At 37.3% G+C, this 18270-nt stretch overlaps 1 protein-coding gene and 1 pseudogene across 2 annotated transcripts in view; both read left to right on the forward strand.

The window, feature by feature from the left end:
• The first annotated feature begins 267 nt into the window (after positions 1 to 267).
• Positions 268 to 9504, forward strand: LOC107699085 (arsenite methyltransferase-like; annotated as a pseudogene).
• Positions 9505 to 11033: 1529 nt separating this feature from the next.
• Positions 11034 to 18270, forward strand: part of LOC107699104 (metal transporter CNNM2-like) — a 37264-nt gene continuing 30027 nt past the window's right edge. For both annotated transcript variants that reach the window (XM_016500279.1, XM_016500278.1), the window contains exon 1: positions 11034 to 12655. In XM_016500279.1, the coding sequence (XP_016355765.1) occupies positions 11170 to 12655 (1486 nt within the window). In that variant the 5' untranslated portion in view covers positions 11034 to 11169. The remainder of the gene's footprint in view (positions 12656 to 18270) is intronic.

Genomic DNA, 18270 nt, shown 5'->3' on the forward strand with positions numbered 1-18270 from the left:
ATGAAATGAAACATGAACGAAACACAACTTATGCTTCGTGCCTTTATCTTGCCTTCGAACATGATAACAACTCAAAAGAAGAGGCTAAATGTGAAAATCTCAGTCACAGCTATATATTCATCTGAAACTCTTATCTCGACTTCGTGTAAATAATCCCATAGTAATATGCTTTATTACATGTTATTTTATTATTCATTTACTGCAGTACTTTATGCATAATCATCATGACAGTTGTTCCTCCTGCGGCATTTATATACGAGTTCCGTGGGCTGCAGCATTTGCTCACTGACTGGCTGAATTTATCAAGCTACGGAAGTCGAGAAAGGCTGAAACGCCTACTCGTTTAGCGTTTAATCATGGCAGACGCACCTTCGGCAGCCAGGTAAAACTGGTTATGTTGCTCATTTTTACGTTTGATCTGCAGTATGATTCAAGCTGGGAAAGTAACGGAGCTTTCATTTTGTAACGGCAAAATAGATTATTACGCTACGTAGCGACTGGAGCAGCCCAGCATATTCTGTACAAAACAAAGTCTATTCTCAGTACAATGTATTACTATTGTTCACAGTAACAAGGCTGTTACAAGTGTCTACAATGACGTGAAGGTATGTTTTTCCCCCAAACTTAAAAAATGATTGACTTTTAAGGGCTGTATAACTTAAAGTAATCTTGTATAACAAAATGAAAGTTACTAGATTTTATCATATTTATTTTCTACATCCCACATCGCAGCCAATACACCTAAACGTTAGTCACCCTAATAGTTTGCGGGGTTGTATTAGACACGTTTAATGCTCGCAGTGGTTTAAAATAATGAATCTTTAATATAGGAATACTATGGAAAGACACTGAAGAAGACATCTGACCTGAAAAGCAATGCCGCGTTCCGTCTGCCAAGCCTGTCCCTGCATACGTGAGAAAAGTGATAGCTGAGATCCATCCAGATGTCGTTGCAAAGTGAGGTTTGCTTCGATAAATGTTGTGATGATTTCGTTAAAACATACATATGCAAGATGTCTTTGAGGTAAAACAAAGTAATATGGAACGTAAGCTCACAAACCATACAAGCCCACTTGTAGTTTCAGTCTGAACTATTAAAAAAGAAAGACAAGTGATATATTGAAATTAGAATCAAATTCAGTTTGATTTAATTTATTTCCTTGGTATATTTATGTATTTGGAAAAAAAAAAAAATTGGGAACTGTAAGTTAGAGAAGGGTCTTATGCTCACCAAGGCTGATTACAACAAATACAATAAAAACAGTAATATTGTGAAATATGATTTATAATATTAGCAATATATTGTAATTATATATTAGTAATATATTGTAAAATGTAATTTATTTCTTTGATGCAGCGCTGAATTTTCAGCAGCCATTACTCCAGTTTTCAGTGTCACATGATCCTTCAGAAATCATTCTAATAACCTGATTTTCTGCTCAAGAAACATTTCATATTAACATTATTACTGTTGAAAACTGCTGTTGTGCTGCTTAATGTTTTTGTGGATTCTTTGATGAATAGAAAGTTCAAAAGAACAGCATTTATTTGAAATAGGAATCTTTTTGTTACATTGTCACTTACTGCCACTTTTTTATCAATTGAATGCATCCTTTGTAAATAAAAAGGAAAAATCTTTAAATAAATCTATAAAATACATACATCTATTGCTATAAAATAAAGCAGCACCTAAACACCTACTTTCTTAGAAAACTGTTCTCATATTAATAAATTAATAATCATAAATTAGCATATTGATTTGAGTGGCTTAATAGGGTCATTTCCTCTGATGATATATCTAAATTATAGATAATCATATCTAAAAATGTAGCCAGCCAGTGATATAATGAATAAGATTAACAGATTTTTAAAAATGTGACTGCTTAGACATAGTCTAATTAAAGTTATATTGCTTTATTCTGATGATACTTCCTCTGACATTTAAAATTATTTGCAGTTTTACATACTGCCTTTCACAATGTTTCAGCACTGACCCCTTGGTGGCAGAATAACTTGTGTCCCTCCTCTCAGGTACTATGGCTGTGGTCTGGTGGTCCCTGAGTGTCTGGAGGGCTGCAGGGTGCTTGATCTTGGATGTGGGAGCGGACGGGACTGCTACATGCTCATCCAGCTTGTAGGAGAGAAGGGACATGTCACAGGTATCGACATGACTGAAGATCAGGTAAATTCCTTTAAGGTTTTGGATAGCAATGTAATGCTGTAATACGGGCTTGTGCTACAAGTTACTATATATGGCAGACTAGTACATAGTTTGTGAATGTGTAATTCTGTTTCGCTGATATTTCAGAATAGTTTTTTAAAAATTGCCAAAGCTAATAATTACAACAGTACTGTTGTTTTTTTTCTCCAAACAAATAAAGTGAAGTGACGTGACATGTGGCCAAGTATGGTTACCATACTAGGAATTAGTGCTCTGCATTTATCCCATCCTAAGTGCACACACACAGCAGTGAACACACACCCGGAGCAGTGGGCAGCCATTTATGCTGCGGCGCCCAGGGAGTAGTTTGGGGTTCTGTGCCTCAAGGGCACCTCAGTCGTGGTATTGAAGGTGGAAGAGAGTGCTGGACATTCACTCCCCCCACCTACAATTCCTGCCGGACCTGAGACTCGAACTCGCAACCTTTGGGTTACGAGTCCGACTCTCTAGCCATTAGGCCACGACTTCCCACAAATGTTATTGTCAGTTAATCTCATTAAAAATAATGAGATTAATAGTGATTAAATATTTTAATTGATTGACAGCACTAATAAATATATGTTTTTCATTTACTATCCTAAATGCATTTGACAGTATATGTGAACTGCTCAGATGTCTTCTTTGTTTTACAGCTTGTGGTGGCTAGGAAATACATCGACTACCACATGCAAAGATTTGGCTATAAAAAGCCAAATGTGAATTTTGTTCAAGGCTACATTGAGGCCCTGGCAGAAGCAGGTCTGGTGGAGAAATCATATGATATCATCATGTAAGTTTTCACAGTTTCAAAATGATAGCCTATTTGTGAAGAAAAATAACTTTGCAATTCTTTGCTGACACGAAACTGTTAGTTGGAGTCTGTTCAGTTTCCACTGCTTGATAGCATGAACAAGCAATTAATTGGCAGTTTTTGTTCTTTTATTTCTAAAGATCAAACTGTGTGGTGAACCTGTCACCAGATAAAACCAGTGTCCTGAGAGAGGCTTACCGTGTACTGAAGGTACTTTGATTTCATACAGAATTCAGTTTAATTCTTTATTTTTTAGTTCTGATTTTTTTCCAACCCTGACACTCAGATGCTATATTAATAGCCTAGAACATGTTAACATGTTACTTTGAATATTTGAAACATGGATATCTTTTGAATAATGGATATCTTTTGTGCCTTTAGCTCATTAACAAACAAAAAGGATTTTGATTCGGTTTGTGTTTAGGATGCAGGGGAATTGTACTTTAGTGAAGTTTATAGTGATGCTAGAATCCCTGAAGACCTCAAGGCCAACAAAGTGTTATGGGGTAAGAAAGAACAGATATTTTGTCTTTAAAAAGTCTTAAAAAAGGTCTTAAAAATTCTTAATTTGTCTTCCACAAATTAAGGCCTTAAAGGGTCTTAAATCAGAGCAGAACGTATTAAATTCATTAAGTCACGGTGTTGCACGTATTGCTAAAAATGAAGTCTTCCTCAGTTGTTTTTGTCTTGTTTTCCAATACAAATATCTAAACATCTTTAAATCAAGATACATTTACAGGCTAAATGAAGATATGAAGTCTTGTTTTCTGAGAAACTGAACAAAATTAAGTAAGCTTATGCCTTGATTTAAAGGAGACATATTAGGGACTTTCGCACCGAGGGAACCTTTTCATAGTACCAGAACTAATTGTGGAACTACCCACTTTTTGGCATTTTCGCACCGCCGGAACTGGGTGCGATTTTAGTACCGGACTGCCTTTTTTGAGAACCAAATTAGCTCCTACTCTGGAGCAGGGTCTGACCAGCACAACTGGTACTAATCGTGACGTAAGTAGACATTGATTGGCCAAACGCGTACGAAAACACCCTCACCCACCATGATTTAAAACGCCGTGTAAACATACTGTAAACATTGTGTCAACTTATTTCGCAAGTATGGAGAACAGCGATAGATGGATGGACGCTGAAGTGCAGGCACTTGTAGCAAATGTAGCACTGCCAGTTGTCGTTGGAGATTCTTAGTCCTCCTTTCCGTGTGAAATTTCAGCTCAAAATACTCCACAGATCATTTATAATATCATTTTGAAAATGCCTATTTTGAGTGGAAGCAGAAACACGCTGTTTTTCGGCCCTGTCTCTTTAAATGCAAATGAGCTGCTGCTCCCCGCCCCCTTTTCCAGAATTGAGCTGCGCAATTACAGCTCTTACCTGCTAAAAAACATTGTTTTGGTTCTGATTATCATGTTTATCGCGCTGAAATCATGCGTTTTAAACCATATTAGTTGAAACTTCTGATATATGGTTGTTTACTTTAGATCTGTGTGGCAGCAGCAATATACAGTAAATAAATTGATAAATGCACTGCTCTCTTGTCTCCTCTGAGGCTGGGACTGTAAACAGTGTTCTGTGCTCGTCTGTGCAGCCAAAGACAGAACAGTTAGCATGTTTTGCTCAAATTTACACTATGGCATTAGAGCTGGTATACCGTTGTCGCTTGCGAAAACACAATAACGGCGCCGTGGGTGTAAACTTACGGATTAAGGGGCGGTAATATAATAATGAGATCCCTTTGCCACGTCACCAAGGGAGCGAAATCAGACGAGCTCGTTTTTTCAGACACTTGCAGAAAAAGGCTTACGAAAACAAAGTGATTGGGTTAATCTTTTTCACGTTTCCTTGGTTGGTAGATGCACCAGGGACCTGATTATAGCACTTAAAAAAACCTGGAAAAGTCCGATTTTCATGATATGTCACCTTTAAGACTAGCCTGGAGCACCATCTGCTGTTAAAAACTAAGCTCAGAATCGATTCGAGAGAGAATCACGATGCATTCCGAAAATCTCAGAATTTTCACATTTCCTTGGTTGGTAGATGCACCGGGGACCTGATTATGGCACTTAAAACCTGGAAAAGTCAGATTTTCATGATATGTCATCTTTAATCATCTTTACATTTGCACTGGAGAGTAAGACAATAATCCTGAGGAAGAACTTTTTCTTATTTCATATTCTAGTGGTTTGGAGCAGAGCTATTCTTTTTTTTTTTTTTTTTGTAAAATAAATTAAAAAGTAATGGAGATTATTTAATGGAGTAATGGAAGTTGTATTTTAAAACTTTGAAGTGTTGCTAATACAACTCATTGTGCTGCCTAGACATTTACATATAAATGACACTGTTACAGGCTTCTTTGCATGTGTTGATCAGGTGAGTGCCTCAGTGGAGCATTGTGGTGGGAAGACCTGATACGACTGGCTGAAGAGGTTGGGTTCTGTAAACCCAGACTGGTTACTGCAAGTATCATCACTGTGGGCAACAAGGAACTAGAGAAACTGCTTGGTGAGATGTTTGTGTTAAAATATGCCACCTTGTAATGGTAAGCATGAAATAATTAGCACCAGACTGTATTGAACTAACTCCACTTGTCTGTGTTTGCTGCAAGAAAAATTCAGTGTTTGATTCTGCTTAGGTTTCTTCTGAAACTTTAGTTGTTGGCGAAGCAAAAATGAGCAGATTTTATGGTCAATTTGTTGCCAGTGTTAACAATATTATTAGTATAATTAAAAATATTAAACCCTGTTGCATCAATTTTGAGAATGTGCACTAAAACGGAACATTTGTTTATAAATTGTGCCAGTGCATAATGCATCGTAAAGATGAATGAAAATATTTATATATATTTTTTTCATTTTCATTTTTTTTTTTTTTTAAATGTTAGTTCATAGTTTTACCTTGAATTGTAAAATTTGTTTAGGTGACTACAAATTTGTGTCAGCCACATACCGGCTCTTCAAGTTACCAAAAGGTTCAGAGAAGAAGTCCTGTCTGGTCATGTACAATGGAGAAATTACAGGTGAGGAGGAAAGCTTCGAGTTTGATGCCCAGTATACCTTTAAGGTGTGTAGCTACATCCAGTTCATCAGATCTGCATATAGAGCTCATATTGCATATCAGGTCCAGCACATTTTTCCCTTATTTGTGCCAGTAGTTATAATTAATGTTTTTGAATAAATGAATAGTAATGTTAGAATAACATCCAAATGGTTTAGCTGTATTTGAATCATGACTAACTATATCTTAATAGCTATACCTTGTGTTCTGAGTTTTTGCTTTGTCTGCTGGTCACATGGTGATATTAAAAGTAATATGCATATGTAATAAATGCTGTACATGTAATTAATTTAAATGTGTTACATAAAAGCCATAACACATACCGTTTGAAAAGTTTGGGGTCAGTAGGATTTTTTTTCTAAGAAATTAATGCTTTTATTTAGCAAGGATGCATAAATTGATTGAGTACTGAGTAATGGCTACTGAAAATTCAGCTGCATTATAAGAATAAATTACATTTTAAAATGTATCACAATAGAAGACAGTTATTTTAAATTGTAACAATATTTCACAATATTACTATTTTTACTGTATTTTAGAGCAAATAAATGAAGCCTTGGTGAGCATAAGAGACTCCTTTCAAAAACATTTAAAATTGTTAGCGACCCCAAACCATTGAACAGTAGTGTCTGTTGTCAGCAAGCATGTACACGGCACTTTTGTGTGTTTCTCTAGGTAGATGCAGAGATGGAGGTGGATGGTGTTGTGGCCAGCATCTTGAACAACTCCAGATTTTCTGAAGAATTCACATTTCAGCCTCAGGGGTTGAACACCTCCGGCTCTGGAGGATGCTGGGCCAAACCCAAGGTAAGTGACTCTTACCAGTGTGTAAACATGCCTCATTTTCTTAGTGTCGGTCATATATTCAGTAATGCACTTAATAGTATATCTCGTCTGTGCATAATGTTCCAATTGAGTTTCAGGTGTAAAATACACTTTTGTTACAATTTTAGACTAATCAGCTTTCAACATAACAACTAGCATTCAAAATATTTCTCATTGGCCACTAAGTTGCTCTAGACCCATCAGCCACAGACACACAAGCCTTGGCCACAGAGGAATGCCCGCCCTTTCAAACAAACAATGCCATCTTATCAGTGTTGTTGGTGATTCAGTCCCTTCAAACACAAGAAAGGACTATATAGAATTGACTTACAACAACGAAGCACAATTTTAGAAATGCTGGCCTAAAGATATAGTTTTGGTTTTATTCTTAAAAGTTTTTAGATCTAAAAAGATTCCTGACATGCTTCAGCTGATTTTTACCTTTACACAAAAGCCTATAAATATAATCTCATTAATATTGTAAACCAAATCAAGGCGACATTTACAAAACTTGTGGTTTAAAAATGTAATAAGGAAGCATTGCATCCAGATTCATGCCGTTTCTGTTGTTTTAGACCAGAGTTTTTCAAAATTTTTGAATCCCCCGCCCCCCCAAAATGTGATGGTCCCCTTGCGAGGGACCCAGGCGGCTATATATTTTCATGTATTATAAATATAAAAAATATTTAGTAAAAAATATATATACATAGATTTTTACATGTGTATATATACTGTACATTGCCAAAAAAAAAAAGTCGCCATGTGGATTTAAATAAGCAAATACTGAAGAGTTTAGGGTTGGATTATTATGGATCATCATGTTTCTGACGTGTTATATGTTTAGCAGCATTTCTTTTCTTAAGCAACCATGTTGGAAGACATACCCATGTACATATTTCAGGATAACAAAACCAAGATTCACCAGGCTTAATTTGTGAAATAGTGGTTCAGTGAGCTTGAGGAATCATTTTCTTGTATGAATTGGCCACCACAGAGTCCTGAGTTTAAGTCTACTGAAAGTCTTTAGGATTTGACTTTTGACTTTTGGAGTGGACTTTTTAGAGAGTGGTTTGACTCTCCCATTGTCAACACAAGATCTCGGCTAAAAATGAATGCAACTCTTGATGGAAAGAGTTGTGAAAAATGCTGTGATGTCACATGACATTGTCAAAACAACGAATGCACAATAAATTCAAAGTTAAAGGCAGTCCAACAAAATATTAGTGTGCAACTTTTTTTCTTTTTTTTTTTTGGACAGGCAGTGTAAAGTCGACTCCAGCACACCATAAAGATTTTCAGTGGGGTTAAGGTCAGGACTCTGGGGTGCCCAACGTGGTTTTTTGAGAAATAAAAAGCTATGCACTACATCAGTTAGTGTTAAAAGAATTGTTGCCAAACATACATGTAAGAAACATAAAAATGACTGCAATAATTATTAAATCTTGAAATCAGACATATTTGCATATTTAAATCCAGATGTCAACTTTTTTTTTTCTTTGGCCAAGCAGTGTACACACACACACACACACATGTTTGTTTTTGTGAATTGTGGGGACATTCCCTAGGCGTAATGGTTTTTATACTGTACAAACTGTATGTGCTATTGTCCTACACCAACCCTACACCTAAACCTACACCTTACAGGAAACTTTCTGCATTTTTACAATTAAAAAAAAAACTTTGTTTACATTATTTTTATACCAGTTTTACAAACGAGGACATCCCCAAAGGGAGGTTTTTGGAGATTTTGTCAGGTTTAGCACACACACACACACACACACACGCACATTATTGAATGAAAATCCTTGTTATAGACAACAATGTTATGGTTGTGTTGATCAAAGAGATCTGCCTGTAAGTTCTGATTCAAAATTGATTCCATCATCTTATCCTGGATGCAATGAATTTGAACATACCTATGATATAATGGGATGCAGCTGCGTAATGAATCAGTGTCAATGAATGGCTATGTGTCCATGAATACTGAAGTACTACGGAACCAAATCGATGTAAATTATGAATATACTGTACTTGCAACCACTGAGAATCTACGTCTCTCTCCAGGCAGTGTCAGTGAATCCCTTTGAGCTGGTCCAGCAGTTGGGCAGTGCAAGTGTAACTCCTTCCACTGGGGGGTGCTGTGGAGACCAGCAATCATGCTGCCAGTGACTCCCAGCAATCATGCTGCCAGTGACTCCCAGCAAATGTAGCAGTACTGTTTGATTTTTACTTGAAAAGAACACATTATTTGTTGTTAATTGTGACTGTGATTGTGTACAAATGTAATAGTACCATATATATACTATACTATAGTATTACTTATAATTTGTGAAAGGTAACACAAGGAAAAACAATAAGAAATCAATAAATCTAGTGATGTTTTAAATAAATCTTTAATCATACTGCAGATAAATGTATAGCATTGGCCAGTACCTCACACAGGTCTATATAGTTGCATAATCTAAAGTGTTCACCTGTCAGGTTTAATCTTTATTGTAATCTTTATTGTATTGCCAAACATAAGCTAACTGAAAACACATGTTTTATTGAACTTTTGTAATCAAATCACTTTTTCCATTGCTGTAATAAAAATACGTTTGAGCTGACTGCCTGGGTATTACTATCAGCTGAAGGATATTCAGCTGTGATTTACTTTTAAATAAATCATTTAATGATACTGACATGCAAATCACTTTTTATAAAACCTAATCTAGCCCCATACCTTAAAAATTCACAACAGGACTTTCAGGTGGGAAGGGGAACTCGTCAAGCCTTTGCTGCAATTCTGGGACCAGAATTTGAGGTTACATGAAGTTATGGAAACTTGTACAGAATTCCAGTCAAAAGGGTTTTCAACATAGATTTATTTATTCTCTCTAATTGACTGAATGTGAATTTTCACTACCTGTAAAGATTGTAGGATTGTGAAATATTTCATAATCAACTTTCCTTTGGTCTGGACTGATCTCTGATCGCTGATAATGATAAAAGGTTGACTCTATGGAGATCATGATTATTTTCTACATCCTTTCATAGGTTTCCCCCCCCCCCTTGCATTTTTAAAGATTGCTTTAATCCCTGCCTTATCTATGTGAGGTATATAGTTACCTATGAGAAGTTTTTGTGTAATCACAATACATTTATAGCTTTGTTAATTTCTTTAGGATGACTGAGGGCTGAGTTCCTGGGTGTTCAGCACTTTTATGTCTCAGAGGTTGATAATAAACTTCTTTTTCTTATTGTTACAGTATATGAAGGTCACATTAACATCTATTTTTGCTATTTACATCTATTTTTTTATTTATTCCATGTAATCTATTTTTGATACTTTTCGTATTATTATTATTTTTTTTAGATAGATTTTGTTTTATCCTCGTCTCAGATCCAAACGGTCAATCACAAATTATTAAAAACCAACATAAATATATGTCTTGCTGTGGGCTGTGCACATGTTTTGGACATATGGGTCCTTGAATCCCCAGAGATCCCGTTGTGATCCTACTTTCCCCTCTTACCCCTACATTCCTGTCTACACATTGCATTTGTGAAACTATTACGATTCAAAGAAAGAAAAAGTGCAGTGTGGCATCATTTCCAGGACAACAATTTTCTTCCTACAAAGATTTTTCAATAGTCTACTTGTTTACTATGGAGGCAACAGTAAATAGAATTAAAGAGAAAAACCAAGGAAGATATGTTATTTGTCTTTTTATTTTATTTTTTATTGTGTGTAATTTCAGGTGATGTAATTTAGGATACAGTTTCAGAAAACTGACAGAAATTCTCCTGAGATGCATGTATATTTATTTTCTAAAAGTCCACAGGTCGTCCCTGGGTCATTGAAGAAACGCTCTATAATCTTGTTAGTTATTTACTACACTTCTTGAGTGTATCTTGGCACTATTTAAAAATGCTGTCAACAAAGATCCTTCTCAAAACACCAAAAACAGTCACGAGGAAACTTCTGTTTGCGCTCATTTGCTTTAAGTGCGACTGTTTACGGAGCTCATTGGCTGTTGCGGCAGCGAAAGCCCCGCCCCCCTCCCAGCTGCGCCTCTGGATTGGGTGGCCCGCTTGCCTGTCACCGAGACATCAGTGGAGGCACGAGTTCGCGCTGCTCTCGCTGAAGTGTGATCAGTTTCAACCGCGTAGTGGGACTCAGCGAGACCTGATGCACAAGTCAAGGCGACGCGCAGCGGACATGAAGCCGGATTGGCTCTGATTTTTAAAAGCCCTAACATTCAAGAGGCTGACCATTATCAACATGGCAGAACCGTCGGTTCCAGTACCCCCTCAAAAAATGGCGTCACTTAGCCGGGTCCGAGCCTTTACTCTGATTTTGTTAACTGCAAGCAGTTATTTAATTACTCCCACAAGTGGCAAGGAAGGAGGGGGAGAGGAGACGGTCATCATCGGGCTGAGACTGGAGGACACGGACGACATTTCCTTCATGGACAGGGGCTATTTGCGGGTCAGTGAGAGGTCTCGGGTGAGACTGAGGGTGTTCGGGCAAAACATCAACAACGAGACGTGGTCCAAAATCGCCTTTACGGAACACGAGAGGAGTCGAGTGATTGGCAACATCGACAGCTCCTCAGGGGACAACAAGAGTCAGGAGGACACGTCGGGCTTGCACCCCTGTGGCATCAGGACTTCGGATATTCTCATCTTGCCCAACATCATTTTAAATCGCAAGACGTCTGGCATCGTGGAGATCGAGGTCAAGCCTCTGCGAAAGACTGAGAGGAGCAAAGCGTACTACCTGTGCATCGCCACTTCCACACCTGCCGTGGCTGGCGCGCACGACCCGTGGACGGAGAACACGTGGATCTATCACGATGGAGAAGACACCAAAGTGATCGTGGTGGAGGAGAAAAGGTTTCTTCTCCCTTTCTGGCTCCAGGTCATCTTCATTTCCATGTTGCTCTGCCTCTCAGGCATGTTCAGCGGCTTGAACTTGGGTCTGATGGCGCTGGATCCCATGGAGCTGCAGATCGTCCAGAACTGCGGGACGGAGAAGGAGAAGAATTACGCCAGGAAGATCGAGCCCGTCAGGAGCCAAGGAAACTACCTGCTTTGCTCGCTTCTTCTGGGGAATGTTCTGGTCAACACCACCTTGACCATTCTGTTGGATGACATTGCCGGTTCTGGATTGATAGCTGTAGTGATGTCCACCATTGGCATTGTCATATTTGGAGAGATTGTGCCTCAAGCGATATGTTCACGACACGGTCTTGCTGTGGGTGCGAATACAATCTTCTTGACCAAATTCTTCATGCTGCTCACTTTCCCTGCGTCCTATCCGGTAAGTAAACTGCTCGATTATCTCCTTGGACAGGAGATTGGCACGGTGTACAACCGAGAGAAGCTCTTGGAGATGTTGAGGGTCACAGATCCCTATAATGACTTGGTGAAAGAGGAGCTGAACATCATTCAGGGCGCACTGGAGCTCAGGACTAAGACCGTGGAAGATGTGATGACCCCGTTGCGCGATTGCTTCATGATCACCGGCGACGCCACGCTCGATTTCAACAGCATGAGCGAGATCATGGAGAGCGGCTATACGCGCATTCCGGTATTCGAGGGCGACAGGTCCAACATCGTGGACCAGCTGTTCGTGAAGGACCTTGCGTTTGTGGATCCCGACGACTGTACCCCGCTGAAGACGATAACGAAGTTCTACAGCCATCCCTTACATTTCGTCTTCAATGACACTAAACTCGACGCAATGCTGGAGGAGTTCAAGAAAGGTGAGAGAGCGCTTGCGCGGATGCCAAACATGAGTCTTTGATTTGCGCGGGCTGACAATCTGTTGGTTGCATTGGATGTTTTCTTACAATATTAGGCAAAGTTGCATAAGTTTTATTGTTATTTGAAAACTGCACTAGTTATGCATCGTGTCATATCAAAAAAGCCGTGTGCCTTTTAAGCAGCGGCTGTATTAAGCATGTATAAAAGAGTTGATTTAATTCAGATTTCCAGATTTAAAAAAAAAAAATAAAAAAAAATAATAATAATACATTTTAGCTGTTTTTGTCCAAGTTATGCCTATTCATATATATAAACATTGATTTGGCAGGCTACCTACAAAATTCATTCATTCAGTTCAGTAAGGTTTTTAGGTTTATTGATTAAAATAATAATGCAATACGTAAATATACATATGATATGTCCCCCATCATCCATTGTTATCCTTTAAAATCCGTCTTCCCACTTTTTATCACCTATACTGATTTAAACCTGCTAAAATTGGGTTAAGACAAGTTTAAATGCTGCCTTAAATTTTTAAGTAAAGTCAAGGGTGCCAAAGATACAACTTAATGTACATTTTAGTTTTTGGACTATTTTGAATTGAATTTCTTAGGAATAAGCTCATAATCTCTTAAGACACAAATTATTGTGTCAAATTGATGGAAATAATTTGTTATATTGAAATAATGTGAACTTTTTCACAGTTTTTGTGGGAATAAAGAGGCAGGGTCTAGTTTATCAAGCATGGTCAATCCCATTTTAATTGGCTAAATACTTCCTCTCCATACCCATTGTTTGTTCCTTCTTGAGTGTTCCTACATGATTTAAAACTGTTAGGAGCTTTATTTGACCCTCGCTTGCTCACCCTCAGGACCCTGCAAACGTATTAGAATATGCCTGAGTGCGGGGAAGTGCTTGCACTAAGTGCGGTATCTCGATGTGCCCTCACATAGCTAAAGGTTAATGCTTGCAACAGAGGTGAGAATGCAGTGATGCAATGGAAATACACTGCAGGTGTACTCACAGTTGCTTAAGGATGACTCAGGGGGGGTATTAGGTGTAATACCTCATAATGCATGAAATAACATGCCACTTCTACAATCTGAATTTTGTGTTATGTGGGTAAAATGATGAGAATCTTGATGGGAATTTTCTAAGTAGTCAAAAAAAGTCTTTAGAATTCAGAAAATAGTTTTAAAAGGTGTAAAGAAAATAAACTGTAAGGGAAACTGCACTTAACAACATATTCCCCCAAAAACATAGAAATAGGAGTAGATTTACAGTTTATGGTGCAAGTCAGACTCTAATGGACTAAATGTAATTGCCACTTATATTATCATTTTGCGTTAGACATAGCCTCATAAGGTTTTATGACAGCATGCCCACCTCTGCATGTCTAATGTTTTAAAGTCAAACCAGCTTGCAATTAATATCAAAATGAACTATATTAGTGTATTTTATCATATCATATTAAACATTTAATTGTAAGTTTTTGTGACTGTTCTAGTCGTTCATGACTTGGCGACTATAAAACTACAAGGCCATTATAAGAATTTTAGCAACCTTGGCTATGATTGTGACTTTTGTTCTTGGCTGCTCTCCAGAGGAAACTGGCCACTGGTATTCTAATGACTGATTAGGGGAGTGAGCACAAAGTTTCACGTCAATCTGGCTGTGGTTCGAGCACTCTCTCAGTTCAAAGTGCTTTGTATTGTAAGTCAGTGTTAATTAATCTAATGCCTCTTGCGGAGCTGCCCAGCCATCCAAAGTATGAACAAAATACATCACTCCTGCCAAGCACACCTTCAAACTGTAATTTGTTTCTCTTTGATATTGCTTTTTGAGTGGCAAAAGTTGCTTTTTTATTTCTGCTGCTAACTTGCATGATAACTTTGAAACATGAGGTAGATGATACTCAATTCTGACAGAGGAAAATGACTCAGATGCCTTGTAATGGTCAACTAATTGGGGGTCCAAATAACAAGGGCTTCTGACTGCAATCATGACCTTAAAGGTCAGCCTTAAAATTCCTGCTGCTACAGTCTAGTTCCTTTATGATTGAAATAATTAATGTGTCATAAAGGGACCCCTGCCAAACAGCAGTTTTGTGTTTAATGAGAATGGCATTTTTCATCATCTGGGCTTAACCCAAAGCGGTGTAGTTCAGGAGGCATTTGTTGCTGCAATGATTCTTACATGTTGAGTCGAGTGCATATTTTTCTCTCTCTTAGTATACTAGTATTTGATGTTTATTTATTTGTAGGAATATGTCCTATGATAAACAGTGCTACTAAATGATAAATGTTTGACTAAATGTTTAAGTAAATTAAGGCCTAAACAAGGATGGCCTGCTGGCCTAGTTTGAGACAGTTAACAAAACTGCATTAAAAATATTAATATTTCTACTAATTATAAAATGACTTGCTAAAAAAAAAAAAAAGATCAATATTTTGGGGTGAGGCCAGTGAGTTGACAGGCAGAGTAAAAACTAATGGCCCAATCAGCCAACCTAAAAAAAAATCTGTGTTGTTAGATGTGACTTCTGACTTCCATTGGTTTTCATGCAGTTTGCTAAAAATTAACCCTGTGAAAAACACTGAAGAGTCAGGTAAAAAAAAAAGAAAAAAAAGAACACCTTTATTGTAACTTCTAACACTAAAATATAAAATACATGAGAAACCTATTTTACCCACACACGGGTTTGGGAAAAAAAGGCAGAGGAAGTACCAATAGCGATAAATGCTATAGTACAAATAATGTAAGATACTATTTATTTGTTAGTTATTTGCACCTTATTTATTTATTATTATATATTTATTTAATTTTGTGTCTGTGCAGTTATTTTAAACATAAAAATATGTGGGTCAAATTGACCCATAACACAACACTCTAAAAAATGCTGGGTTAAATACAACCCAGTGCTGGGTAAAATAGGGACAAACCCAGCAATTGGGTTGTTTTGGCCCAGCGGTTGGGTTACTACCCAGAAGGTTGGGTTAAACATTTAACCCAACCGCTGGGTCAAAACAACCCAATTGCTGGGTTTGTCCCTATTTTACCCAGCACTGGGTTGTATTTAACCCAACATTTTTTAGAGTGAATAGATATAATGCAATAAAAAAAAAAATCTCACATTGTGTATTTTTTAGCCTTTGACAAGCTACGATAGAGGATTTAAGTAAGTGGTCAAGTACATCCATTTAGTACTTGCTTACATTTAAAAACTATGCACATGTAAGCAAAAATGCATCCTGAGTGACCAGCACTTTTGATGCATCTGTCATTCTTTATCAAATTTCATCAAGTATCCCGTCAGTTCCATTAGTGCTTAATCTAGTACAGGAACGGGGTACTATCTTCTCTGTAGTACTTGTTTCATCAAAGTCATTTAGCTGCAGAAGGATGTAGAAACCATTTTCATTGCAAACGGACAGAACAAAGTGCATAAAGACAAAGGTCATGAAATTAGAGCCTAATTCTCCTGAACTCACTAACCCTTCAATATGACTTAGAGTTCAGTGCCTGCATCGTTATCACCCTCTTGAGATGATCAGTCTGTTAATTTATGCGAGATATGAAGATCTCTTATCTTCTTAAATCATGCAGATGAACTCTTGGCCTTCAGTTCTTTCTCAGCAAGAGACTCCACGTTCATCTGCATCTCCATCTGTTTTGCCATCATGTTTTTGTCATTATAGTTGTAGGATTCTATAATAAAGACTGACTTCATCTGATCACATAGTTATGTTGTTATATATTCAAAATATACCACGAATGTTCCATGAATACTCCATAAAAAGATAAAAGTCATCCTGTGCATCAGTATGCAGTGGGTACGTTATCAGTAGTGACATCTATAGATGTCATAATCCACTGTAATTCATTTACAGTACAGCAATTGCTGTATTTTTGTAACACAGGGCCACTGAAGGTGATTGGCCTCCACATGAGTTCTTGCACGTATTGAACCAATCCACCCGCTAATGTAGGCCAATCTATGCTTAATTCAGATTCAGCAACCTCCTTTCCTTCTTGTTTTAACGTGGGAATTCTTTTTCACTTCACTTGGCCTAGTTAAGGCTGCATTACGTCTCATAATAGATGACATCCCTGCTTCTTTTACTGTTATGCTCAATCCAAACAACATCCTTTTGAATAAAAGCAGATTCATTTTTGTGGCATCCTACATCTTCAGTTTTGATAAGCATCTGCTAAGCAATCTACCAGTATACTGATTTCTGCTGAGATGTTGGCGCGTATACTTGGTAAGACTTGCTTATGCTGGTAGGGATTATGTGGCGTCATATTGGCAGGAACTGTGCTGGATGTAGTGTGTGGGATCCCCCTTTGAGCACACTATGGTGTGGTTTCACACTAAGACTCTTACAGATATACACTGTTATTAGGGTAGTTACAATACTATAATACTAATAGTAATATTGTGTAACAATATATTTCAATATAGAAATGCAACAATATGTATCATGGATAGCAACAACATGCATTGTGTGCAGTTCAAAATTGAAGTTTAGACAGTTTTAATTCAACATCAAATATGGTATAGTGGTAGAGCAATTAAGATAAACTCAGAAGGTCACATATGACCTTCCATGTTTATTAATTTTTATGAATAACTTAAAAGACGTTATTTAATAAAATACAACTTTTAAAACTTTTTAAATGTATGTAGTCAGGGACAGAGTGCAAACATTTGTGTCTAATGTAATTCTGTATTTTTAACTAAGCAAAATCATTAATATTTCTATTCTGGTGTCATCATTGCCCTGTGCATTAAAGAACAGGACCAAGTCCAAGCCTATTCAAGTTCACCCCTGATGTGATACCAAATTTAAATTGATATAATTAAAAAATTGAACAGTATTTTTTGTTAACTGTTTACCATATGTGTTGGAAGTAATAATTTAAAAAATACTATTTTAACTCTATTTTGGCTTTGTTTACAGTATCGTGAGATCGGCATCATGCATCAAACCATATCGTGACATATTGTTACACCCCTAACTATTACATATTAGGGCTGTCAAAAAAATTTCGAATTTCGAATAGTCATCGAATTAAAAAAATTCATTCAAAATTCGTGCAAAAACGTTGCATTCGAATTTTAGGTCTGTGTCAGGCAGCCTTATCAGTGGTGCACGAAATGCGACGACAATGTAAGTGTCATTGCATTTTAATGCTTTTGTTAGACTATCCAGTTGAACCCACTAGATGCGGCGCTGCTACATTGTTCATTCAATATATTGCGGAAAACGAGAGCATCAGTGTGGCGAAGATGTTGTTTACGGCGAAACTGAAACCAAGCCGTTGACACAGAATGCATATTTATCACATTTTCTAGCGGGGCATCTATCACCGTTGCACTCGCGAGAGAGTGCGGCATGTTTAAAAAGCCATGTAAAATTAATGTAAGTTCAACTTTTAAAAAACATGTCTCAAGACTTTATGGCGGTTTTCCCCCATCCCACTGTATCTCATGTTTTTAAATGAAGAAAGTAGTCTACTCTTTGTGATTGGTTTTCGGTCCTTTGTATTAAACTATACATACATGCATGGTGCTGTTTTTTTTCTAATTGTTTAAGCAACTTTATTAATT

The sequence above is a fragment of the Sinocyclocheilus anshuiensis genome, unplaced genomic scaffold, assembly GCF_001515605.1.
Source record: "Sinocyclocheilus anshuiensis isolate Anshui unplaced genomic scaffold, SAMN03320099.WGS_v1.1 scaffold94, whole genome shotgun sequence".
NCBI lineage: Eukaryota > Metazoa > Chordata > Actinopteri > Cypriniformes > Cyprinidae > Sinocyclocheilus > Sinocyclocheilus anshuiensis.